The 27,284-nt window shown below is 48.7% G+C and overlaps 1 protein-coding gene across 4 annotated transcripts in view; it reads right to left on the bottom strand.

Moving 5' to 3' along the window:
* NRP2 (neuropilin 2) overlaps positions 1 to 25,330 on the bottom strand; it is an 88,991-nt gene extending 63,661 nt beyond the window's left edge. For 3 of the 4 annotated variants that reach the window (XM_057372861.1, XM_057372860.1, XM_057372858.1), the window contains exons 1-2: positions 24,933 to 25,329; positions 12,859 to 13,036 (exon numbers count right to left, since the gene is read on the bottom strand). In XM_057372861.1, coding sequence (XP_057228844.1) covers positions 12,859 to 13,036; positions 24,933 to 25,005 — 251 coding nt within the window. In that variant the 5' untranslated portion in view covers positions 25,006 to 25,329. Of the gene's footprint in view, positions 1 to 12,858; positions 13,037 to 24,932 lie in introns of all 4 variants that reach the window. The other variant, XM_057372862.1, reaches the window with a different exon arrangement.
* Between the last annotated feature and the right edge of the window lie 1,954 nt (positions 25,331 to 27,284).

Here is a 27,284-nt window from a genome sequence, read left to right on the forward strand (position 1 = left end):
ACTTCTAATGCCTGTATTATTCATGCTTGTTTGCTTGCTTTTTCCTCCATTGAACCTCTCTGCTTCCCAGTCCTTCCTCTCATTTTCCCTAAGTCACTTTGCTGCTGGCTCTCCAAATGTGGTGCAACAAAGGCAAACAAGCCTCAAGCTGTAGTGATGATGAGAAGACCTCCATCTTCTCAGTCCTTTTCTGCTGAGAAATAGCTTATCTGCTCCCTGACCATTGAGCTGTGCTCCATGATCCCCTGGGGCCATTGCAGACCTCCCAGGTGCCCACCTAGACACAGCTCAGTTCCAGGCATGTACAACCCACCTGGGGKGCAGCACCAGAGAGCCTGTGATGTTCCTCTGGGTACTCCTCTCCAGGRGACACAACACAAAGCAGTTTAGTGACCCATACTGCTGTACACAAAATCAACAACTCTGTTGACTCTCATTGCCGGGTCCCAAGAGATGCTGAGTCCTTCCCCACTGACACATGCAGCAAGGCCATTACAGGGACACTAGCTGAGGATGGGGAGAAACATGAATAACAAATTATTTATATGTYTACAGACATACTGTGAGTCCTCCAAATATATAAACTTGTGCAAGCCTTGCTTCAAAGTCTAAGGAGAACCAGCTCCCCAGGCTCTGACCTAGCTGGCAACTTTCTCAGTCTCTCTAGAGCTGTTTTGAAGTAGGTGAAGACTTGCACTCAGCGAAGCCCAGTTTCCAGTGCTTGCTCCAGAGAGAGACACGAGGCTCTAATACGAACTTCCTCAATGTTTAATTTGGAGCTATTATTTATAGGTGTTTCCACGGGGCTCACAACTGCAGCTGGCAAACAGTAATGATGGGATTCTCACAAGACCCTGGGAGSTGGGAAGGCAGAGAGGAGCAGTGTCTGGCCCAAGGTCACACAGGGTGTTTGCAGCACAGCCAAGGACAGAAGCCAGTCCTGACTGGAGAGATTATATTGGAGAAATCTGGCCAAGACAGACAGAGAGACAAATAGGTACAGACTGCATGCCAACAACCCTCAATTTGGGAATGCCCAGGGCTGACTTGAGCCTTTGAGGCCTCTGATGTGCTTGAACCGTGTGTCACTGTGTCTTGAATGCATCTGCTGAGGAGAGGAAGAGAAACTTCACTTCCAGTGAAATTTGTCAGGTAACTGGGGAAGGCCTGTGCTTAGCCTCAATGGCAGCTAGGAAATGCAATTGTTCCCCCTTTGAAAAGATGGTGTGASGTTTAATTCTCAGATACTGTTAGAAAAAGCATAAGGGTTTTTGAACATCTTCTAAGAACAAGCAGTTTCTAAGAAATTAAATAGTAGTTGCAGTACAGAGATAGTTAAGAAGTGGTGAAGCAGCAKCTCTGTGCTTGTTGTGCAATCAAGAGGTGGCTAGAATTGATGTCCATTATRTGCTAGCATGCTTAGTCGATTTTTCTGTGTCACCAACCATCTTCATGCTCTTTTATATGCCACCTTCCAACCAAATCCTTATTTCATGGGTGGTTACATTGCRAAAGACAAAAAAACTTTTCCATTATGTTTACACAATCTTGAGCAACTGCAGGACGTACCCTTCAAAAGTTAAATTGCTCCAAAAGCTGCTGAGGACTTTYAAATTATTTTTTTACAGCCATGATAGCAGAGGTGAGCACCGCTGCTGTCTGATGGAACAAGAGCAATGAAGTTTGATCTTAGCTGCCAGCCCTTAATCAGAGTAATTAATTATAAATACAGCAGATGAATTGGATTCTCCTTTGACTTGAACTGGTTTTATACATGTGTARCTCATCATTTTAAGGGTAATCACTCCTAATTTATCCTGGTGTGAGAAGAGAATCAGTCCTCATAGACACAAGCCCTGATACAGATTTGTGCACAGAACTAAAAAGCTCGTACCATATCTAGCTTTAGTCAACTAAATGTCCTCTGCTCTCAGTGGAAGCAGACTTCCCACACCCAGCTTGGGATGGATTAATTGTTTTTCTGCACTGACAACAGAGGTACTTTAAATCACTCTTACTGACTAGACCTGGGCRTCTGAACACACACAAGAGAGATGAATTTGATCTCAGTCTGTACCTTTTGGGGCCATTCTTGCCCATGCTGAGGCAAAAAGATGCTCACAAAGCTTGCCCTTCTTTTGCCCGTAGGAAATAACTGTCCCTGGCAACAACAGAGAGTAATGGGCTATAATTGCTTTGAATCTGRAGAGATTTCACTGGATTTCAGTGAYTAAAATGACAAAAATCCAATGGCAGCAGCGGGAAAGACAGGCTGGGGTGGGGGGAGTGGGCACAGRAATAACTGCTTAGGATTTCTCGGAAGTTTGTTTTGAATTTGTTGTATCCAATTAYGTATTGTGTAATTGCAGTATTGTGGGGGGTTGTAATCATTCTATTGTGCTTTGGATTATTTTCTTATCTCCTCAAAAAATCCAACCAGAGTTTCCGAGAAATTAAAAAAATCCAGTTATCCAGGCATAGGGGAAAAAAATCTATCTCCTCAAAAAATCCAACCAGAGTTTCCGAGAAATTAAAAAAATCCAGTTATCCAGGCATAGGGGAAAAAAATCTTAAAAAAAAAATAGAGAAGGAGAGAAAATAACCCTATTAGATTGCAAAACTTCTCACAAAATAACTTGAAGACAAAAAGTGGAAACTATAAAGAGGCTGTATTTATGCTCTTAGGGTTGCTGTTTTTACCCCCTTCCAAGCATTGCTGATGGAAGAGGCTTTCAGCAGTTACTGCTAACTTATGGGAGGGAGGGAAAGAAAGGTAGCCAAAATACTTTGTGCAAAGGGAGGAATAAAACATAACTGCAAACTGCTCCTGAGGCAAGTTCTGACTCAGGAGGGGATTTCAGCTCCTAGCATGCTGCTGCCCTCCCCTGAGACAGGAGAGCAAAGGCTCCCCKGTGCTTTGCTGTTCATCCCTGGGCTGCCTCCTTCAAGCACTGTTGCCAGACCACTGTGGAAAGGGGCGTTGGAGAAGTGCTCTCATCTGGGGCATATCTGCAAAACTGAGAAAAAGAGATGTGCTATTTAAGAAAAAGAGATGTGCTAATGTGCACTTYGGGCTTTTCTGCAGGCTGTTGTTCAGGAGTTACACATGGCTGTTTAATTTTATTTGTGTCTCCAAAAGCATCTCTATAAATGCCTCACTYTTCTATTTTTAGCTATAGGGGTCTTTTGTTGCAAGATGTCTTTGATATTCATTGAGGGGGAGASAGTCACGGTGAAATCAGGAATAAAATATATAAAGCATGTTCAGAGTAAGCCCCTTTTCCATGGCATTCTGCCTTCTGTTGCTGCTGTAAAGGAACGGAAGCAACTCACAACCCTTTCATACCCCAAAACGCAGGACACTTGAGAAAATGCATTTGCACTTTTCTCCTTCTGCTACTATCCATCTGTGGAAAAAATTAGACTTTGGTTTCTGTGTCATTTTACTGTCACCACTTGCAGGCACTTGATCAGTAACAGAAAGAAAAAAATAAATATAATAAAAGATAACAACCACAAAGGGAAAATTTACTGCTGAAAAGCAGCAGAGCAGGCAGAAGGCAAGGGCAAATGCTCACTGCTTTGCAGTGGGGGGACAGGTTTCCCTTTCCTGATGGGATCCGGTGCCTGACAGCCCAAGCAATAGAGAGAGATGAGCTCAGGCCAGGCTGCCCAAGTTCTGGGGTGCTGATGAAGATTAGGGAATGCTCACATAGCTGGCTGTGCCAGCCCTCTTCCCAGAGCAGTGAGTGRTGTCCCATCACACCTCGCTGGTGCAGTATCAGTCATGGCCTTAGACACACCATGCAGTGCAGAGCAAAAGGAAAGAGTAAAAATTGGGATCAGATGGGAGCTTTGTAGCTGGGCTCTCCACTATCACTCATATGCAGTGGCTTTTTTTCAGCACAGAAATGAAATAAACACCTCGTTAAGCACCAATTGTATAAAGGAGGTTGTAAGAACAGAACCCTGACGAGCCCACCCTCATCCTCCCGGCGTCTGCATCCCTCATTAATGATGGATGGTCACCCTGGGACTGGCCCACCGTAGAACGACTTTCTGACCCCGCATTTTCTCAGACACAATCTGTTCACAGCCCAGCTCCTGCCTYAGCTGATGCACAAGTGAGTAAGGCTTTGCTGCCAAGACTGGCCTTCAGCCTCCACTGCTTGAGCATTCCCACAATTTGGCCGTGCCAGCTCGTAGTAAGAGCTGTTTCTGGAGCATACACTGCACCAAACCTGTCTGATCCTTCCTTGTGTACTATGCAGCTAGCCCAGCATCTCCTACCCTCTTGTCTCCTCAAAATGTGGGCACTTGCAGCTCAATACCATCTGAACCAGTCAGTGCCAACTCTGAGTACAGTCAATACCTGGGCAAGGGCAAATGCTGTGCCATGCACATGCCACACCTTGCTGTGCATTGGCAGCAGCAGTGATCTCCTACACGATTCTCTGAGGCAGCAATAACTATTTGGGGGTGTGGGAGGAATTAGCTGCTGGCAGGGGCTGGTTGGTACCCCTGAGCTCAGCCCAGCCCAGGACTGCAGGTCAGAGAGGCAGCCACACCAAGATAGAAGAGGGAGACAGAAGAGGGAATGGGATGCTGCTTGAAGCTGCTGGGTGCTTTTTCCCCTTAATGTGCTCTGGGAACAGGGGGATGGGACTGTCCYCATTTCTCCCACAAACAAGGACCCTGCCACTGCTTTTTTTCAGAAAGACTTTCTTTCAAGCAAGCCTTTGTGTCACCCTCCTGTTCAGCCGTGGCAGTGTGTCTGCTTTGTCCTGCCAGCTCAGCCATGGAGTGTTTACAAGCCTCCCTCACCCTTCCAGGCTGTGGTTCAGCTCCATTGACACTGAAGGCAACAGACTCCTCTCTCGGCGTGTGATGAATCAATTACTTCCTCTGACACTCCATTACTATAGCCCTTACATCTCCAGATTGCAGATGAAAAGACAGGCTGAGAAGGGGGACAGGGAAGGGGAGAGGTCTCCTGAGGTCTCCTTCAATTGAATTGTTGGATATCTGAAGAAATCCCCATCTGCCATGTTTAAAGACAGAGAGATGTTTTCCTCCTGAACGGCAGAAAAATCAGAGGGTTTTCCACAAAAAAATCAAATGGGTCAAAAAACTTCAACAAGATGCAGTGAACATAGATCRATGGTGAGTCAGTCCCCTCTGCTGATAGAGATCCCAGACCTTACTCCCGCCCGTGATTAACAGCCAAACATCAGTATTACCAAAGAGACAGTCATTACACTTCCTTTTCACTGCAAAATAACAATGCAAATGGAACCTCATACCACCACTCACAAAAGAGGAAGGAAGCTGAAYACTTGCCTCAAACTCTCGTGCTCCTGGTGGAGGAGGGGGGGSACTTCTCCTTGTTCGACATCCATCAAAAGCCTTAGCTCTGAGATTTCACGGGAGGTTTCCAATACATTGAGCACTTCCCATGTAAACACCCTGCACRCAGCATGGCCTCGGCAGGCACAGGGCTGAGCAGAGGGGCTCTCCCACCACCAGTTGGTGAGTGCTGCAGAACTCCCCCTAAAAAAATTCCTCACAGGGACCCACAGTGTTTTCTGTACTGCTGCTCAAGAAAGGGGAATTCAACCTCAAAAAAATGAGTGGCATGCCTTTCCTCGCACTGACCATAGTGACTTTTATACTGCTGCAAGAAGYTGGGGGCAGTCACATAACACAAGCAGCCACCGTGACATTTTCCATGCCATTTGTAACAAGACAAAGTCTTTGGCAGAGGAATTCTGCTGTCAGACCCCATGGCTTCAGGCTCTGCTTCGAGGAATTCATTAAACAATAGTATCTCCATGTCTGACCCAGTGTTACTTTAAAACCCCACCATWCTACTCTACTGTTATTGCTCACCAAGGCTGTGTGTAGAACTCAAGAATTCCTTGGGATTAGGAGTGGGTGAGAAACCAACAGAAAAACCCKAGGTTATTCACTCTTCCTAATGATGTGCTGATCCACTCACTAAGCCAGCTAAGGAAGGCTTTCTATGGTGTGTTTGAACTGATATATCAAAGACAGTTTCTTAAAACATCCTAGCTGTGATTAGTGGACCATGACTGTTATTAACTWATAAGGAATTCCAGGATCACCAGACTGTGGTTTGCAACATATTATTACATTGACATTCAATGGYGGTGTGCAGCCACCTGATTTAAAGAAAACAGAGAACTTGCCTCAGACTAAAACCTTACCTCCCCCAATTCCTTCAAATATGTTCTATGCTGAGTTCTGGGCARCAGCAAACACAAATTTCTTCTTTTTTTTTCAGCCTGCTCTTTGCAGTCTATTCTTTTTATTTTGCATTCATATTTAATTGCAGAATTCACACCCAGACAGAAAAGGCTGAGAGTGAACTGGTCGTTGTCTGTACCACTCTGACCTGCTCCTCCTATGTGGTGCTGCTGCAGCCTTTGGAGGGGAGTGTGCACTCTTGCTATCTAGACTGGATTTTATGCCTGCAGATGCCCAGATCTTCTCCTCTTTATAGGGTGGGGAATTTTAGGTGATTCACCAAGGCAGGAACAGTAAATCAACAGCAGGAAAGGGGAAGAACCCAAATTTCACAACAGCCAGAACTGATATTTTCTGGGGAGTCTGCCACTCCCCTGTTACAGCCTGACAATGGGAATTATATCCATTAAAAAGGCTGCATGTAGCTAAGTAGTTGCTCATTAAAAGACTAAACTAGTTCCTATGTAAATCAAGGTAAAACCTCATGTTGCATTTACTGCACGTTGCATCTAGTCCTTGAAGACAAATGGATAATTTTTAATGTAATTCTGGCAGTCTCCTTACATTCACTAAACCTCCTCTAACTCCTGCACCCACTCAGCAACATAGAAGAGCAATGATAACCCCACTATACAACACAAGAATGTGACCAAGACTCATAGCCCCACAGGCATTTATTTAGGCTCCTGAGACCTGTTTTCACTCGTCACTCTGTGAAGAGTGTAACCTGGTGTCACACAGTGGGCAACATTGCTGCAGCTGCAGAGATAGTCAAGGGCCTCAGGATCTGCTAAAAGCATGAGCACCTCAACACTGTGGTTATCAGGCATTCCAATGGSATTGCTCCACTATCCTATGGCATCTGTGCTGAGCAGGGTCTGCAAAGATGCAAAGGACTTGGAGGTGGAGTGTGGCTTACAGTGCTTGCTCAAASTTTGTGACATTTTTAGCTGAATTCTGACCCCACTTAGTGAGGAATCACCACAGCAGCCCTGTGCTTGCTCCCTCTCCAGCCCCTGTGGGGCCCTGTTCCTTCCCTCACTGGACAGAGAGCTGACTGAGCAGCGAGTGCAGCACCACCAGCAGCTCCTCCCCARCAGCAGGAAGGAGGGGGAGAGGTCTCTGTCTCTAGTGCTATTGTTCCCAGTGTCACCAGCTGGCCCTCCATTTGTCATCATGCCAACAGGAAACAAGGTGCAAAATGAGATCTGACTCCTCTGCAGCGGATGTTAGTGAGCTGGTGGGACACAGGAGACCCTGCAGGAGTGTTTGGGGCTACGACCTTCTGCAGAGCCTGGACTGGGCCTGTCCCTCCAGGAAAAGGCTCTGGGGCATAGAGAAGCACAGCCATGGAGCAAACAGAGATGGGAAGCAGAAAACAGGGAGGCCAACAACCTTGAGCTGGTCTAACACCATCACAACCAACCCCCTCACTGATGTTCCATCTCAGAAAATGACCTGGGCCTGACAGGCATTATGAACTATACAGCAGATGCTGGATGGAGTAAAAAAATGGTAAAAGCTCATTTGAAGACAAGYTGAGCCTCAGTGTCATGTTACCCAGACTGAATTATTTCCTGTACGTTAGAAATGTTGCTTCTGGCTATCCATGCCACAAACGTATGAGCAAGCAAATGCCTTCCTTAACATCTCATCTGTGACTTCCCCTCACAAAATGTGAGCAAAGTTAAAGCTCAACTCCCCCAGTGCTTCAGGAGTTGCAGTCACTTCCCCTTGCATTCTAGTGAAGAACCCCTCCAAGCCTTGGCATTCTCTAGTGCTCCAAATGTTTTTCTCTTTTCTAAGCATTTTGCCAATCACCAGAGGAACTGCATTGTTTCTAAAATGTTTACTAACAAGCTAATTATGCATACTTTTCAAAGCATTTACTAATTAGCTGTCCATGATTGCTGCCTTGTCTACTCTTAACCTTCACTGATGGAAGGATGGCTTCTTGCAATATTTTGCTCTTGTTTGAAGGAGCCAGCAAGAGAGGCAGGGCTGAATGCTGCAGCCACCAGCTGTCTGGCTGGCTGTGGGTACTGGCCTGGATGCAGCTCTCTCTGCCACCTCAGCTCAAAGAAATTTGAGCCAGTGTCTCTGTGGCTCTCTAGGAAGAATTCAGAGCTGTTTCTGTACCAGTGCCCAGCTTTCTGGATGCTCAGGAGATGGCTGTGCTGCCATAAGGGGCCTTCACTRGCTGTCCAAGCCCTGTGTATGTGGCATGGGAACACCAGCATGCTGCTGCCAGTGTCCCCTGGCTAGCAGTGCTCTGAGAGATGGGTGCTGGAAGCATTGTGGCTCCCCTTGCCAAATGTTGGCTCACTCTGCCTTTCAAGCTGGGAGCAGACGTGTCTCCTGCCATGCCTGCTCTGTATCCAGTTCACATCAGGATGCTGTGCTTGGTTCAACTCTCTTGGCACCATTATGGCACTTGTGAGGTCATAGCAACAACTATAGAAATTTCCTCATGACAGTSACCCCACTTCCTGTTTCTGGAAACCTTCTGGACTTAACAGTGGGACCCAAAGTCAGGAGAAAGAGCCTGACTGCAGCTCCATTTCCAATTTGTCATCTCCAACCTATTTTGGGAGCCTCCAGCCCCTGTCTTCAGAAACCTTTGGTGGCCAGCATTTGGCATGTGCCACCAGAGGGGGCTGCGAGCCACAGCAGCCGTACCCCAAGCTCTTCCCAGGAAGGGATCCCGCCGACTGCAACCCAGTTGCAGAAAAAACCACTGGACATGGTCTGACTAGTCAGACTAGTCAGGTTTTTTTTTTTTAAACAATAGAGTTCCTCTGGAGCAGATGTTATGACTCAGCTGGAAGGTGTTCTGCTTGCAGAGGAAGCACGAGCAGCGTGTCCCCTGCAGCCTGGAGGGAGCACCRCCCAGCCTAATTCTCTGCCAGGGTCAACTGTGGGTGCTGGGGGTGGCACAGGCAGTAGCCAAATGCAGGAGGGAGCTTTCAGTAGYCCAAGGAGAAGACCAGCAGCGGGAGGGTGGCAGAAATGGAAAATGTTGTTGGTCATAAACACAATGATTCACGCATAGCTGAGGTTTYGGGGTTGGATTTTCCAAGCAAGCAGAGCAGACGGAACAGCCACATGGCAATTAAGAAGGAATGGACAGCTCAGCTACACCACGGCTCGAGCTGGGGAGTAGCCATCCCTGTCACACACCTATTGCAAATGGTTTAGGTCACTCCAGGGATCCCAAATAAACCCTGGCATGCACAAGACTACCCAGCAACCACCATACCACATGGAAGTGGAAACATTTCACCATAGCAGCAGCCTGCTTTTTTCCACTGGATGCCACTCCCCTGTTCAGTRAACAGATACCAATGATGTGGGGTGCAGTAACTGAGCCACAGCTGCGCTTGCAGCACAGAGAGGAAGAAACAGCCAGGCACCAGGATGATAATTTCCAAATAGTTCAGCAGATCTTTTATCAGAGCATCAAACTTCCCTTTTGGCTCTGTCATTACTGACGTGGCCCCACAGCTGAAGGACAGCACRAACAATGGCCCAGGGCTGTACTCCCTGTCACAGCATGCCCACCTTCCCTGCCACAGGGATCCTGCTGGTGCACAACAGCACAACAGCAGGAGGAGGCCAATTTTCTTAACCTAGTGCATTGCCAAAGAAAGGCACTTCCATGGAGCATAGATACAGCACAGAGAGAGACGTTCTGGGGCTTCAATTACACCAATTTACTCCCTTCATGATGGTGGTGGTAGAGTGCAGTTACCTCTTAATGCAGCTGGACACAGCTGAAAAATAAAAGCCCAGATGCACCTCCAAAAAAACAACAGCAACAAACAGCGCAGAGCAGCCACCCCTGGCTGCCACCTTGGGCACCCATCCCTGGCTGATGCTTCCATCCTCCAGGCTGCCAAAGCTTTTCTCTGCAACCAGCTCTTGCTCTGGCATCTGGGCAGCACCAGCTTTGTAGGTCCCTTCGGGGAGCTGCTGGCTGAGGGGAAATCRCTGACCTTCCTGCAGAGGTCCCCAGGGTGCCAGGCACTGTACAAAACACAGCAGGAAATGCCTCCTGTCCCAAAGGGAAATCTAAAGAAGATACAAGGAAGGCCAGAAGGGACACAGTAAAACTAARAAGACTTCTGGAGACATTTTTGTAGGCTTTTGAATGGGTTTTAGGAATGTAAATGTTATGCTTTATGAGGGAGAAACTTTAGCCTAATAAGGTAAAGTGAAATGTTGAAAGAGGCAGCAACAGAGGAGGGGGTTATGGTGTTTACCTCCGCCAGCTGGAAGCACAGACTGGCCCTGCTGCTGCTCCAATAGCTGCCAGGTAGCAACACCAGAGCAGGGGACCTTTTCTGCCTAGAGACTGAGTGCCCCAATGGAGTCCATCTGCCTGTCACCTTGATGTGAATGTGCTCTATATTAATGAKGAGATGTCAAAAGGAGGTCTCTGCCCTGAGACTCTGTCTTTGATGCTGAACTCCTGTTCCTGTTAAGGTTCACACCTGCAGCTGCAATGRGGTCTTTGCTTCTTTGTTAAAAACCCTCTTGACACTCAGATGAGATTTATTACTAGATGGTCACCTATTATAAATGTAATGTAAGAATTAATGCTCAAGAGTCACACAGTGTTCATATTTGCCTCCTTCTGGTCAGTCACTTAAAAAATCTCACTCCTATCCATTTCTTTCAGGCCATGTTTATCATGCACTGKTTTCATTGTTCAGTTATGCTTCCTATCAAGCCCTGTCCATGAAGCTCTTTCAAACCCACTCCTATTCAGTCTGACTCAAGAGAGCAGGCACCTTAAGTCAACTTGGCTCTCAGCTCACAGCTGTGGCCAGCAGAAGCTCAAGTGCACCGTGGATAAATCCCGTTTAGCTTTAATGAAAGCTTCCTTGTGCACATACATGCAGAAAGGGAAATAGTGAAACCACACAGCAGCCACTCAGAAGATTGCCACAGTAAAGCAGAAAGCAGCAAAGGGATAACCAACACTCCCCGTACTCAGGCAGGCCTACTGCACAAATCACCTGCTGCTTGGGACCAGACAATGCTCTCTCACAGGCAGCAAAACATGGCAAAATTTGTGGAAGATGCTCGCAGCTAAAACTGCTTCCTACAGGTGGAGGAAAAGCCTGGTGCCTTTAGGGATCTGGTTTTGCTTGCCTGAGACCTTGAAGGGGCACAAGCTGGAGTCCCTCTTGCCCAGTTTAATCCCTGCCCTGCACACAGCACTGTCCTGGCCAATGCGTATGGCATACTCTTCAGACTGCAAATTTGGATCTGTGCAGCTTTTATTACAGGTGAATTTGGGGCACCTGCATCAGCTATGAGGAAGCTGTGCAGTTCAGCCTCTGCAAGCAATAATAAAATCGGGTAGAAACCATCATTCTCACATCCACTGCAAGGCCTTGTGTTCATCTATGCCCACATTAGGCCTTTCTCTATCTTCTCCCTTCTTTTTACACAGGCCTGATCCTGCAAAGTGCTAAACACCTTGCACACACAGTGACTTCAYGGGGAGTTCATGGTGTTCAAAGCCTTGTTAGCCCAGGCTCTATCTGTAGGGGGTGAYGAGATCCTCAATGACATCAATCAGCACACCTTCATTAGACTTAGAGGAGCTATGCTGATTTATGGTAGCTGAGGATCCAGCTCTGCACTTCATAACCTTCCCTACATCATCAAACCCATGATGAATTCTTTGTTCTCCACAGGACTGATTCTGCAGCCCCATAAATGTTTCCCCTGTTCCTTTGTCCTTTTTTACAAACAGAGTTTCCCTCTCCATACGCAACCCCCTTTTAATCAACAGGACCAGTGTATCCAGCAGGACTGCAATGTCAGGCCAGTTTTAGGAGACCCCAAGCTCCTTCACACTCAGGCATCACTGCAGCTGGCTGTGGATTCCAGATTAAACCCACAGGTTTATATGTCTGCTGGGACCACATTATTAACTCAGCCTTTTACGGTGCCCTTTGATGCCATTAATTACTCTTTACTAATTGCTAATTGTTTTTCTCAGACATCTAGTTTCTGAATCCCTTCTTAGAAGGAAAAAGRAAAAAAAAAACAAATAAAACCACCCTGCCAGTTTATCAAATATAGCAGAAAAAGCTCTGTGGAAGTCAGATCCAGCCCAAACAGCTCAGATCACCACACCTCCAGTCTCAGACAGCCCAAATCTGTGTCTCCAGCCTCAGGGCTCTCTGCCTTACCTCTGCCTAGTTACACACCAGGAAATTGCTCTGCTCTCCCAGCACAGTTTAAAAGAACAGTGAGGCCACCTTGACACAGAAAAACAAGTGGTCTTTTAACCAAGTCAAGCTCAGATTGAAAGCCAGTTGGGTCTTTCTTTCAAGTGGTATCAGGCCAAGTTAAGAACTACCAGTTTGTTGCAGAGGAGGCTCAACCAATGTGTCCAAAGCAGCATCTTACAACCTCACAGGCACCCATTGCTCCTGAAAGGCARGGAGATGCAACACTGTGGGGGCTCAGGATGATGCTTGGTTTTAAGTACAAGGAAGAATGAGGCCCATGGAACTAGGCAAAGGCAGGAGGAGGTAATTATGTACTGGAGAGGAAGAGGAAGGATCTTACTTGCAGTCGTGTTTTTCAATTTCAAAGTGAGGGTTGAAGTTGAGGATAATCTTCTGGTTGGGTTCAGGGGCGTAGATGATCCATTCACAGTTCTGGTGGGAGGGGTAGTCATTGGGGTATCCTGGGGAGGTGATGTACCCGGCATCCTTGGAGTTCAGGCGACCCCCGCATTGCTGAGCTGCAGAGACACAGAAGGGAACAAGGCATTGAAACAGCTTCTGGGCATCAGGTGTGCACAGCAGGTCTCCCTGGGTCACTGATAGGGGTGTCTGATACAGACCATTCTCAAAGCCATTGACATCCCTTTGGTAGTCTAATATTTGATATTAATCTCTGGGCAAGGRGAATTATTCTGCAGAACAAACATCCTACTTTCCTCTCCACCTCCTGCCACACTTACATACCACATTTCACACAGACCAGAAAGGAGAAATGAATGCTCTTGCCAAGGCAATTACAGAGCCATAAAGTAAGAGACAGATTGATATCAAATCATCTGGAGCAGCCTCATTTTATCCCTTCTTTTGCCTCCTTTGCAAGCTGCTCTGTGTCAGTCTCCCACAGCTGCCTCAGGAGACACCAAAATTTGGACACTACAAATTCAATCCAGCTGCAGGAGGGCAGAAGGGAAGGAAACTGAAGCATGATGGGGATGATGGCAAGCCCAGGCCCACCCACACCATGTGGCAGAGCTAAGGACAGCTCCTGGTCCCAGCCTGCAGCCCCATGAAAGCCCCTCTCTGCTTGGTGTGCTCTCCCTCCCCAACCCGCCTGCCCCAACAAATCCATCTCGGCAGACTTGCAAGCTAAGCCAGCCACTGGAGCTGCAGACACAGATAATCAGCAGTGGTGGTTTTGTGGGACTAGCCCACAAATGGCTGGCAAAGGCTGCATGGTAAGCAGAGGAAGCTCTCTCAGCTTTGGGCTAGAACAGGCCCTAGAGGGTGATTTCATAATCAAAAAAAACATTCAATCTCATGAATGCTGCAAATCAAACTTATTATTGCATTACTTGCTGGGGGGGAAATCTGCATCATGAGGTCACCTGATAATGCACTACAAATCCCAAAGCCCCATTCTCCATGGGGCCCCCATTGTGTGTGTCCTGCTGCCCCTACTTCCCTGCCAGCCCCTTGTACCAGCACCCAACCCACAGGCTGCAACAGCCCCCAGAAGACAGCATTGCCTCTTCATACCCAGCAAAACACACAAAAAACGCACCAAAATGGGCAAAACCCAMCAAAACCCTAAGGCCCTCCAAAGGGCAGGCTGGCAGGCATAGAGGGTCACCCTGGTCCCACGTTGTGGAAAGTCCTTCCCCTCCCTGACAAGAAGCAGTGGGGTATAATGCAGGATGCAAACCCTCATGGGCTGTTCCCACTGTCAGGTTATCCCCATAGCCCCAGAGGACCCTGGACATGCAGAGAGGTGTGAGCAGGTTTTCCCAKGGCCCATGTGTGCAYACCCTGAGATGGGACCTGCAGCACRTCCCACACCCTYAARGGAGCCAAGGTGCAGGGGAGCATCACCCTTGGTACAGGAGAGYAACCAAACATCCCAGCAGCTCTGGGAGCCAAGGGTTTCCACTGCCTTGGTGCTGAGGATATTCCTGCCCCTCCAAAGCAGCACTCACTGCAAAGCCCCAGGACCACCCAGGAGAAGCAAAGAGTGCAGACTGTGTGGCCTCAGCCCCATGCCGTGGGTCTGGCTCTGTTCCTCTGCCATGGGGTCTGCCAGCTCCAGGGGTGTCCCCTGCCAGGCTGTCACCAATCTACCCGCCCTTGTTAGGGACATCTCAGCCCGTGTTGGAACTGCACTCTTGTCAGAGCCAAGGCGAGCAGCAGGAGTCAGACAGGAGCCCTCAACAGTAATGCTTCCTGGAAAAAAAAGCACTTTGAATAAACAACCTGCTGCCTGCACGCTGCCTGCAGAAAATGCACGTGTCCTGTGCAAAAACAAGGCCAACAGGAGGGCCCTTCACGGGGCAACAAGGCTTCCTTTGCTGTGAAAAAACACTCAGTTTCCTCCATGTTTTTCATGCCCTCTAACACATTCGTTCTTCAAAATAACTTTCTTCACACACGCCCAAAGGCAGATCTGCAGCCTTCCCTTTTTCTTAAAATAATCCTGTAAGTATCCTGAAAAATACCAGGGGAAAAAAYGCAACACTGCCACTAAGAGCTGAGAATACCGAAAAACATCTGGTTTTGTTCCACAGGAGAGCTTGCTCAACACACARACATCTACAAACCTACATTCTTACACAAATATCTTTTCTCAGGAAGGCATATTTGCCCGCACATGTGTTTATGTGGGTTTGGAGAGAGGGAGAGAAAGAGACATCCACGTGGAAAGGAGAAATTCACCGACTTGTTGACATCAATGTACAAATAGACGTGTAATTCACACTTCACTCATGTACACACTTTCACACCTTCTCATAAAAATTCACACCTCGTTTGCACACATGTCCACCCCCTCCAGCAAAGAAAAACATTCAAGCTGCAGATTATTTTTCTTGGAAAGGGAAAAGTCTCGAAACAATGAAAATACAGTCAATCCTTCCACACCTCGTCATCCCCTCCCCATCTCGTCTCTCCAGCTTTCACACACGTGCTACCCGCTAGGCTGATACCACCAACATCACCCAGCACTCAGAAGCTGCTAGCCCCTTACTCAAGCTGCTAGCCCCTTACTCAAGCTGCTAGCCCCTTACTCATGCTCGATACCATGAGCACCCTGTGAGCCCTTGCTACTCAACCAGTTGGAGGGGAACTGGCATGTGAGCAGAGGTATCAGCCTCCAGCGTGCTCCAGCTCTCCCCAACAAATGAACTTAGGAGCAGAAACACAGTTCTACCCTGACCTTGAAACTTGTCCCTTGCCCTGTAAGGTCCTCACAGTTCTGTGGGACTGAGCTAAGGAAAACCCTAGCCTTGATCCTAATTTCAGGTCAGCTTGATGATGCMCAAATTAAACTGTTGGTGCCAGTGAGGACAGCAAGAGTCTCTCTGCAACTGAGGTCTCACCAGCAAAAGAGGACGGGCAGGTGAAACCCCCGAGTAAACAAAAGCACCAGCCACAGCCCTCAGGTGCTCAGATACCACCAGGAAAATGTCACCATCTTCTTGCAGCAGTGAAAGTCTCCCACCTGCAGGAAAGCTTATTGTCTGTGTCTCTCAGAGGACCATATTTTGTCCTCTCATTAATTCCTCCCAAGAAGGCCCAGAGAAATGAAAGGGTTTTTTTCAGTACAGCACTGCCTTGCCCATATGGCAGGCAATAGCATACCAGGGGACTCAAGGCCTCTTAAAGTTATCTGAAGAGGCAAAATTACTTTAATATCTCTGCTTTGTTCTGTTGGGCTTTTTCTCTTGGCTCACTGGTATCTAGCAGGTGATAGATAGCTGCAGGACTTGCAACRACAACAAAAAATTCTATCGCCATGTCCACTGATGGGCAAAGGGTTTGACTCAGCAGTCATGCCAACCATTGTCTTTCTGTATAAAATATGGCCTGTTTTGTACACAGCAGAGGCTCAAGTTACTTTGTAAATGGATTYTTACAAACTGATGCATTGCATCCATGTAAAAGAAAAAAAAAAAGGAAAGGTGAGTGGCCACTGCTCAGGCTGTGTGCTTTGGAAGCAAGACATGTTCCATAGCTAATGGGCTTTGGCAGCTTTTGCCAGCCCTGAATTCACTTAATAAAATTAAAATTAAATTCTGAAGTACAAGCCAAGTCTGCCAGGTGCTTGGGACATCCTGTTGCTCAGTAAGCAAAATGCAGGCATTGAGAGCAAACTGCTGGAGCCCTCGCCAGTCCACACAGTGGAGAGGCCAGTGGAGTGCTGTGCCAACATCATGGCCATGGTAGAGAAGCAGGGCTCCTCAAAGGAGGCAGTGTTGGAGGAGGCTATGGTCAGGTAAAGAAATCTGCAGATCCCCCTTTTTGTTAAGGGCCACACCCTCTCATAAAAGTTCACACCTCGTTTGCACACATGTCCACCCCCTCCAGCAAAGAAAAACATTCAAGCTGCAGATTAWTTTTCTTGGAAAGGGAAAAGTCTCGAAACAATGMAAATACAGTCAATCCTTCYACACCTCGTCTCTCCAGCTTTCACACACGTGCTACCCGCTAGGCTGATACCACCAACATMACCCAGCACTCAGAAGCATTATCCCTGCAACCCCCTCCATGCAGGACCACCCCAACAGCAGAAATACACCAGAGRATGACAACCAAGCCACAGRGATGGGAAAAGTAGACCTGGAGAAGCTCACGAGGGGTGAACTCCTACAAATGCTGTATTGTACAGTGTGCAGCTCCAAAGTTTCCCATGGAGATGGGTGTCAGCAGCTGAGCTGCTCGCCCTTTACAAGGACCAGACAACTTTTTCTCTGCCCTGACCTGCTGGAGACACCCAGACTGATGAAGTCTGCTCCTGCCTCCCCCAGGCTACAACAAGCAAACATCACTCAGAGGACCAAAAATAACAGTCAGGCCCCAGGAGCCTTCACCCACACTTGAGGTTTTTCAGCTCTGCAGCTCATYAGATGCACGATGAAATCCTAGGCCGGGAGCAGGGCATTCTCCTACTTGAATTTCCTGCCGATTAAACCCCTCTGGATTTCCCTCACCCCAGGAGAGCAGGACTCACTGTTATTGTTGGACCTTCCACACAGAAACTAAAGCCAACTCTGCCTGTAACAAAAATAATCATCACCAGAGAGGCCCATTTCACAACAAACATACATATTACAGCCTCTCAGAGCTTGTAGCATCCAGCACAAAACTACCACGTGTTTTGATCTGCTGAGCTCAGTTTACTTTGGGGATATAACTTAGGGCTGTGCACAAAATTTAAGGTGTTCTGGGTGCCTTAAAATCAGCAACAGCATCACTGTCTGTTCTGCTTGAAAAGTGCAGCCTTTGAGGACAGCAAAGGAACAAGGGAGAGAGATGTGGAGGATGCACTGCCTAGCCTTGTCACTTCTCTTCCTGGCATGAGGCCCTCCAGCCCAACATCCCACTCATCCAACCACTGCAGAAGGTTTTCATGTCCCAGGGTTCCGCACTGGGCAGAGGAGATTTGTCCTGCCAAACCTCTGACAGCACAGCAAAATACAGGTGCTGGCATACATGACCCACTTCTCTCAGAGCTGCTGAACTTGGCTGGGGCCCTTATGCAGGAAACCCATGTTTCAGTTCTTTTAGTCACACAGCGTTTCAAAAAGTTTTTCAAGGTCCATGCGTGCCCAAGCACTTTGCKAAACCCCGGTATGGAGGAGACAAACAGAGCTCTTCTGCCAAGGATTYATTACCATTAACGCTCATCCTGCCTCATTCCCCGAGCTCTGACCCTGGCTGGGCACAGCTAACATGGCAGGGACTCTCACCCCAAACCACACGGCACAACTTCTGCAAGAGGCAGGAGCACAAATAGGAACTCTTGGATTTAAATCATATAGGTTAGCCATTGGCTGAGGAGAGAGACTAAGTGCAGAGGAAGCTAATAAGATTAGATGTTTTATCCCCAGTAGCATAGATCATTTTAGCAGAAGCATGTTTGCTTTGGATTGTGAGATAAAGCTTCAAAGGCTTCCTGAACAAATTAATGGGCAAACACACCCAAACAACACAAGGCTCTTACATGCACATTTCATTCCAGAGCACTATTCACATCCACATCTTGGGATTTCATRCAACCAGGGAAAGTCCCCTGAACATTTCATTGAGAACCTTTACCAGTTTAACTAAAATTTAATTTAGAAGTAGAGACTYAGCAAAGTAGAATCTAAAGACTGCTTTTGTGATTTCAGCTAGGATCTTGTTCAATTCAAAGTKTCTCAGGCCTGTCATGAGACAAGCTCATAAAACAATGTCTGGGCTTAAGCAAGAAAGGAACGCGCCAATCCATCAGTTGAGGAATGCAGCCATTTGACTTTTTCCTAAGGCAACTGGGAAGGGATGCAATATATTCATTTTATAGTACTGGACAGCAGTGAAAGGGGAACACCGGAAAGCTCAGCAAATGGAACATTTTAGCTGTAAGCCTTTGCAGAAAGAGAAAATTTCAAATCATTTTTAAATAAGWAGGGAATGAATGTTGGAGGGAGGAAGAAAGAGGAAGAGATTTGTAGACTTCTGATATCCTGCACTTTTTCCGCCCATGTTAATCCACAAAAGAATTAAGTAACAGCCTGAAATAGAGACCTACTCAAGCTTCACCATGGAAAATGAGAGGGCCAAATCCTGCATACAAATCCAGGTAATTTGCTTTGAAATCACTGGAGTTCAGCTGATTCCCACCCCTGGGGGTCTGGATAACTCCTTCCAGGGGCTGACATTGCTTTGTACCACTTGAGCTAGTGACAACCTCGATCTTTAAATGTCCATCCTTTCCAACCCCTCTCTTACATCTTTGATGAGATTTTTATATCCTGTTTATCCACCTTCCCTAACTTTATTATTTGTCACCTCATATCAGAGGCAAATGCATGTGCACACAATTCTCCCAGCTTGCCTGCAAATGCAATCGGCGGGTCTGGAATTACAACTCCTGGCTGTTCCTGTAATCATCTTGGAGAGCACACAAGTGTGTGTGTACACATGCAAGGGAGGTGGATAACTGCATTTTGAACTCRGAGAAATCATGCCTGCCTCTCCTGCCTCTCTCTTACGCTCCCCAGAGCTTGTAGTCTCATGGAAACACACTGCCATCACCCAGGAATAGGTGGCAGTTTTAGGAGACTCTCAAGCTGCAGGTCAGGCAGTTTATGAGTAAAACTCCCCATTACTGCAGGCAGGGAAATGCATTTGGGGAAGTTTGAAGTTTTCTGCATGGCAGCCTGCCACCCTACCTATAGGCAACATGAGGRAAAAATAAAACAATGAAAATTTGCTGATCCACCCCCATGAATATTGTCAATAACAGGCAGGTTCAAGGGTCGTGGAGACAAGACATATTTCTAGTTGTACACATGGAAAAAAAGATTCCCATAGGATTTCTCTCGAAAGAGGTTCAGACGATGAAAGGTGTTTGATGCCTCTGAAATAATAATTAGTATCATTATTACAAAAATTCCAAGAAGAAAAAAAGTGCTTATCTCATGGCTTATCTCATATCTCATCTCCCCCCACACACTCCCAGCTTCCTCACACTTGTTGACCTCATCTCTCAGGGTCCATTCTGAAACAGAATCCYAGTTTTCCCCATCAGGCAATGGCAGTTTACCCCTGCCTCTTCCCACAGCATCTGGCACAGCCTCTCAATCTCACAACACCCCTGGCTTGGACCTCCCTCCCAGGGGCCCTGTTGGAGCCTCAGAGGAAAATGTGGTGCTTTGGCCTCAGACAGCCCGACAGATGGGACAGAAAGGAAGCAGTGCCTCCTGAGCCACTCAGAGAGAGCCCTTTCGCTGGTCCCCCTATGCACACTGCCGAGCAGCAGAGGCTTCAGCCTTTGACAGCTTGTTCAAATTCAGCTGCTGCTGAGCCTCACTGCGAGCACCAAAGTTATTGCACATTCTGGTGAGCGTTTTAAACACATCGTTACCTGCTGAGCACACATTCAGCAGTCAAACAGAGAGGAAAGCAGCAGTGAGCTTGCGGGTCTGCATGAGGGAGAAAGTTGTCAAGGGGCTCTGGGTGTGTGAGGGACAGCTCAGGGAAGGGACAGATGGATACAGAAGTGTGTGGGTGTGGCAGGCAGCAACGCAGTCCCCCCTGACTGGAGGGGCTCTGTGTGTTAGAGGAAAGGGAGAAATCTGTGTGACCGTGAAGAGAGAGGAGGAACCAGGGCRATTATAAGTGTGTGTATGTGTGAGTGTGTGTGTGTACTTGCACAAAGGGCTGGGGTTTCCCTCCCTCCTCTTTCCACATRCATCCTTTAATAAAAAGGGGTTCAAAGAAGCCTTTCAACAAAATGTAAGCAGAGTAAAAGGACAGCATMCTTTTGGCTTCACCATCTTCCTAGAAGTGACATAGAAAAAAGCAAGCATTCAAGCCCGACACAGACAGCACTTCACAGCTACAGTGACCCACCAGAACAGCTGGGGAGATGCCTTGCCTTTGTCTTAAATGCACGGGGAGATAGAAGGGCAGGTTTCAAAGACACGGAGCCCAGCACTTCATCTCTGGAGCCCTTTTTCTTTGACTCACCAAGTATGAAGAGAAGGGAAGAAGCAGTCAGACAGAAAGCCCCTACAGCCATCCACCCCTGCAAGTAATACTTCGGGCTATTCTTCATGCCAACTTGCTGTTTGTAGCCCCTTTCCCAACTTACTTGGCAAGAGATCACCTCACTAAGGCTGTAGCTGGAGCCCCAGACTCCCATCATTACTCTAGCTGTCCTCCCTGATTCACGGGCACTGCTCGCTCATAGAAAAGGTTACAGATCCAAGTTGTGATTTCAAGTGTTTGGCTCTGTGCCTGCTGACCTCGTGCTGACAAACCTCTCCTCCATGTCTGTTTTTGTGTCTTTTCACTGCACAGGCATCAAGCCTGGCTCAGGATCCGGCCTTCTGAGATTGCGCTTTGGCTCAGGCGGGGAGCAGGCTGACCCTTTGATTCTGAGCATGATTAAACCCATGCTACTGTAGCGCTAAGCCGTGTGCAACACTGTTAGCAACAGCCCTGATTTATGTTGTTGCTAGTATTGCGGTTTCCACCAGGGTGTAGACAGGGATTTCGAAAATAGCCCAGCTACCTCTTTGTCTGTGTGTGTATTATAATTAGAAATGTGTCAAAGGGCTGTTACAGAGTGAGGAYGGAGCTGGAAGCGTTCACACCCCACTTGTGACCCACCCCCGTGCCGACACCATCAGCTCCAGCTTGGGTGTGTGCAGGCACATCAGCTCTCCACACTTCCCGGATTAGACAACTGTATTCCCGAGATCCCATGGGGGTACGGTGGTGGTGACTTCACCACACAATGGAGAACAAGTTTAGCAGCTTCCAGTTTGCTCCCAGGCTGCTGCAATCTGCCCCCACCACCGTGGTTAAATGACAACTTTTTTTCTATTTCGATTTCAGATAGGATCATGGGTCTCAGATGTAGACAATTTATTTTCCTAGCACAGCTGGTCTGTCAGAGGTCATAAAATTTGGCAGCAATCCCAGTGCTTAAAAATTAATTTTTCCTTATTAATACAACTGGGGGTCCCACAGGATAGGATCCCAGCTTTATCTGAACCTGACAGCTTCCTAAACCCCATGAAAGATGCTTTCTCCTCTCAAGCTATCTGCAGTACAAGGCCACCATGTCCTGACTCCTGGCAGYACTGGAGGTTTCTGCTAGGAAACCAACTCACCCGCCTGCCCGGAGCGGCTGGTGGGACAGAAAGCGCCGCCTTCTCCAGCCCAGCAAAGTGGAGCGCTTTCTCTTTTTAACCTTCTAAAGCCACGCACAAGGCACAACACAGAGTAGATACCGGGAAGGAGAATGGGAGGGCAGAAGGAGCAAGGCAGGAAGATGGGAAGTGTCTGCATATAGAGTCCTCTGGGACCAATATGCTTGCCTGTCACTCCAGACACCACACACCACGATTTTCCGTAGCAGTAAAATTAGCAAAACAACRTGCAGTATCCTAACCTGGGTCAGAGCTCGCCACCGAGCTTGTATCAGTGATTTTCAGTGATGCTCCTGACAACTATCTGATTCCTAGTCTAAAAAAGCTTTTGTTTCCAGGAAGAGTTAACAGCACACGGGCATAAGGCGCTACACTCGGTGCTTGCGTGGGTGTGTGTGTGCATGTTTGTATGTGTGGCCGTGCGCTTGCTTGGCAGCAATTTGTTTTGATCCCCCTCCCCACCTTGCTACATCTCCTAAGTCATTACTAAAAATACTAGCTTTTAAGTAAACTATTTGGAAGGCTTCAGGGTGAGCTTTGCTCGGAGCTGCATAAACATTATCTGAATGGCTCAGTTCTTAGGTCACTCAAATCCGTTACTTTCTTACTTCATTGCTTTTTACCGGAGAATGAAAAACACAGCCATCCAACCTTCAGATTTATCTTCACCGGTCTCCCACCCACTCTACTCCATGGTTATCTCAGGGTTTGCTCGGCTACATACAAATTGGCAGCTGCACTGTTTATCTCTTACTATATTGCATGAGGTTTTTTTCCATGTGGATTATCATATTATTGTCTATTGAAACCGTCTCCCCTCTCTACTAACCTCCCTTAGGGAACCGAAAGAGGGACTTTCATAATGGGGGAAGGCTTTCAGATACACCAGACTGAAACATAAATCCATCTACCTCTGGCATGTTTTCCTTACTAGGCTGGCTAATTTACTGGAGCTGAGTGTAGCCTAATCGAGGTTTGCATCCCATTACCCTGTACCTTTGCTCGCTGTGCCGGCAATAAAGTCATTTGGCCGGGTTTGCAGCCACACATCACCATCTCGGCAAACCACCGCTGGTGTCGGCCACAGGGAGACAACTTCCTTGCTGTCTCCAACACCATGTGATGCTCTGCTTAGCCGGGAAAACCCCGCATTCAAATAAACACTGCTTACAGCCGCTGAATGGCCTGAGAAACACGGTTCGCTCTCAACCTCTTTCTGCTTAACAGTGCGGATCCCCAACTCAATCCAGGAGAGAAGGAGATGCACACACAGACACAGACACACACTCGGGCTCAGCARCCAAAGGGATCACAACCAGACTGGCCAGTGCACCGTCAGGAGCCAGCCTCAGGTTACAGTCCGATTTGCCATAGCACATAACCTACTCCAGGAGACCAGACACTGCTTCTACAACAGGGATCATCTGAAAAGACTGCTGCACTCAGCAAAGGCCTCCCAGGACACTGCCCTTTCTTGTCATTCCATCAACTGCCTATTTGCTTTCCTACTTGAACAAAAGATGGGATTTTTTTTTTCTTTCATTTATAACAGTAAGGAAGGAGGTGGTGCCAACCAGCATCTGAATATAACAGGAATGTCTGTACTTGGATCTGCAGAGGAGAGGGGTTCTCTCACGCAGCAGAGATTCTCCCACTTCCCCTTTTTAAAGGGAAGCTGGATGGCCACACGGCTCCGGGGCAGTAGGCAGAGAGCCAGGAGAAGGCAGAATGCACTCTGCCATCATCTAACACTGCTCGGGTCAGACCGCAGCTCAGGGCCCTGAGCCATGTCCCGCGGCCCCGACTAACGGGAAGGCAAAGCCACAGCTCAGCAGCTGCCGGCTTGGCGCYACCGTCCTGCCAGGCAGCTCCTGAGCGCGGGAGCCCCGAGAAAGCACGGGGGAGAAAGCAGTGGACGGCATATCCTTTGCTTTCAAGCGACCACTCCAGATCGGGACCCTGTTGCCCCCATTAGCGAGACTCAAAGCCAGTGGCCGGGGAGCACAGGGCCCAGCCTYAGCCTGCCTCACTCCTGTTCCCGTGCTGAAGCAGCGCAAAGACGGGTTTCGTCCCAGCACCTCCTGGCAGTTCAGCCTAGCTCTTCAGCGAAGAGCAGATAAGCGCACTCGCGTCCRAATACCTGCCATGAAAGCACCTTGTCCCGGGACAGCTCGGCGTTTGCAAAGTAAGTGCAGGTCCCGCTCGGACCGCGGGCAGCCTTTCCTGAGGATGCCGCCGCTGCCGCTAAGCTTCGCCCGCTCGCTGCCCTGCACGGCCCCGGCTGCCTGCTCCCKGCCAGATGATTTTAATTTCTCACCTAGTTTCCCGAGGTTGCTACCGGCACGGGGTCGCGGGCATTCGSATGCGGGTGTCCGGCATGTGGCTGGTCCCTGCCGCTTACCCTCCCTTCCCTGTAGCTCCCAAAAAAAACCAGCGCGCAACTTTCCGGGGCGGCTCCGTCCCTTCGCCTCTTCACACCGGGCATYGGGAGCCTCGCGGCTGCAAGCGCTGCGCTCCTTGCCGGGGGTGCGCCATCCCCACCCCGCCGCACGCATGAGCCCCTCCGAAACCCGTGCCACGAAATCTGCGTGGCGCGGCCGATCCCTCATGTATTCCCTAAATGTATTCCCACGCTAGACATCTAGGCGGGAGACCGGGACCGCGCCCGGGAACCCGAAAGTTGGACGGACGGGGACATCCCTCGTCCCTGAGGGCGCCTTACCTGTCTCCGCCGTGCCTCCGGAGCCGGGCAAGCAGAGCCCTAGAAATCCCCACACGAGGAGAAACGTATCCATCCTCCGGAACAAATTATAAAAATAAAAAACCAAAAACCCACAACACAAGACCCGAGGCTGCGGAGCTGGGCTTCGCCTCCCCACCCCGGGCGCGCCGCGCCCCGCGTGGGCGCCCCACTCGCCACCAGATCCGGCGGGGCTCAGCGAGGGGCGGCGGCGTTCCCCGCGCCGGGGCTGCGGGGCGGGCGGTGCCGGCGGAGCGCCTCTCCCCTAGGGCGACCCGCGGGGCCAGTGCCTCGGCATTCCCCGGGGCGCGGTGGTGGTGGTATGGGCTGGGGCGCCGTCTGCGCCTCCTCTCCCTCCCCGCCGGCGCCTCGCAGCCTTTTCAGGCAGGGCGGCATGTGGCTGTCAGCGCCGAGCGCCGGCACCGCCCCCGCGCCCCGCCCCGCCCACCCCGCCCGCAGCGCGGCCGCTCCGCAGCGTGAGGGCCGGGGCAGCGCGGGGCGCCGAGCGGCTCCGAGGAGCTGAACGCCTGCCGATCGTGCTGCCGTGCCGCGGGTGCCCACCGAACCCCCGCCTCGGGAGCTGACGGCCCCGCAGCGCAGGCAGGAACCAAACCCGGTGCAAATAACGGCAAAAGAGTCGGCCGTGCGAAGGGAGACACCCACAAATTGTCGGATGGGGGAGCATCAGGACAAGGATTGTCCCTGCTCGTGGGCTTCCGCCGCTGCCGGCCGAGACCCAGAAGCGCCGAGCCTCGGGCAGAGCTGCCTGCCAGAGCGAGGAGCGGGRAGCACACCCTGCCTCGTTCGTGGCACCCACGCTGCGGTACACAGGCTGGTACAAGGGCCAGATGCTAAACCCCTCCGGGCCTGCAGCACAGCTGGCTTWCACGCTCCAAACCCGTTTTCTCCAAGATGCTCTTTAAAAATACAGACTGMGAGCAGTGTTCACATAGTCATCCTAGCAGTGCTCAGAAAGTTTGTTTGCCTTTGCCTGGCGAGGATGAGGAGTCCGCTCGAGCTGGAACTGCTGGGACTGTGCGTTYACTTGTTGCTTATATTCACAGACCACAACAGGCTTGCTTAAAAGCTGCCACCTGGCAAACTGGGACTAACTCACACCTCCATWCTTTTTGAGAGGTGAAATTTCAAAACTAGTGAAATGAGCCCTAAAACCCTGCACCAAAAAGCTATTTAAAAAAAAAATCTTTATGTTGTTGATGAGTCCCTAGCTTTTAGATTCCAACTTCCAAATAAACAGTAGACAAAACTATTAAAGCGATGTTATCTGGTTTTTTTTATAGTTGGTAATTAGCGAAGAGATACTGGCATGTGGCAGAAGTGAGATACATCATTGTGTGGGTGAGAGGGAAAGTAAGAACGTTTCACTGGTATTCATTTAGGGTGATGAGACTAATTATTTTGTACTCTGATGTCTATCAGTTAGAGTAGCATTACCAACTCACGTCAATGAAATCACGATGCCAACCTGTTTAAGCACATTCACACAACACAAACGCTTAGAGTTCCTCTGAGGCCAGTGGAAGTTCATTGACAGCAACAGATTTGGCCTGACAGATAGATCTGATATTTCAGCCGTTACCCTGAGGGCTGTAGCATCTCTCTTCCTTCTGTGTGTTCTGATACCTGATTTTGCATCTTCTGTGTCTCAAACATGCTTCAAAAACCACTGAAGTCAATCCAAAGCCAGTGGCAACAGAATCTACTGCCTTGCTTATTGTATTTTGATGTGGAATTATGCAACTATTATTTACTACTCGCTTATAGTTAGACTACCATCAAGCTAGCAAAGTGTGATTTTTTTGTGTGTATAAATAGCCCTTGCAAAACATAACACAGATATCAGAGTGTAATATAAACCCACAGCATGAATCATTCCTCCCTTAAGACATGCATGGAAAAGGAAGAGGTTAGTTACCAAGCCCTAATCAGAGATGGCCCCATCTCACGTACTCACGTACCATATGGCACAGGCACGATTTTTCTTCCATTATGTTCTGTTTTCTCTGGTTAAGGTCAATAGAAGAGTGCAAATACAACCTTGAACTGATAACAGYTCTGATCTGTTACTGAATGAAGAGAAGATAACCCTAGGAAAGAGAATAGTGATGGGAAATGGAGTTATCCTGCTCCACAGAGGTTTCTCTCAGCTGCTTTTCAATTGCTCCCCACAAATCCAGCCCCATGTTTGGTGCCRGATTTCATGTCTCCTCTCCCCAACATGCCGCTATCAGGAAAGGGAAGGCACAACTAAAGAAATAGTCAGCGCTGCTGCAGTTTCTGCCACTGCAGGTGCTCAGGACATGATGATAGTAG

The sequence above is a fragment of the Malurus melanocephalus genome, unplaced genomic scaffold (genome assembly GCF_030028575.1).
Source record: "Malurus melanocephalus ecotype Western Australia unplaced genomic scaffold, MMel_1.1 scaffold_180, whole genome shotgun sequence".
Classification (NCBI taxonomy): Eukaryota; Metazoa; Chordata; class Aves; order Passeriformes; family Maluridae; genus Malurus; species Malurus melanocephalus.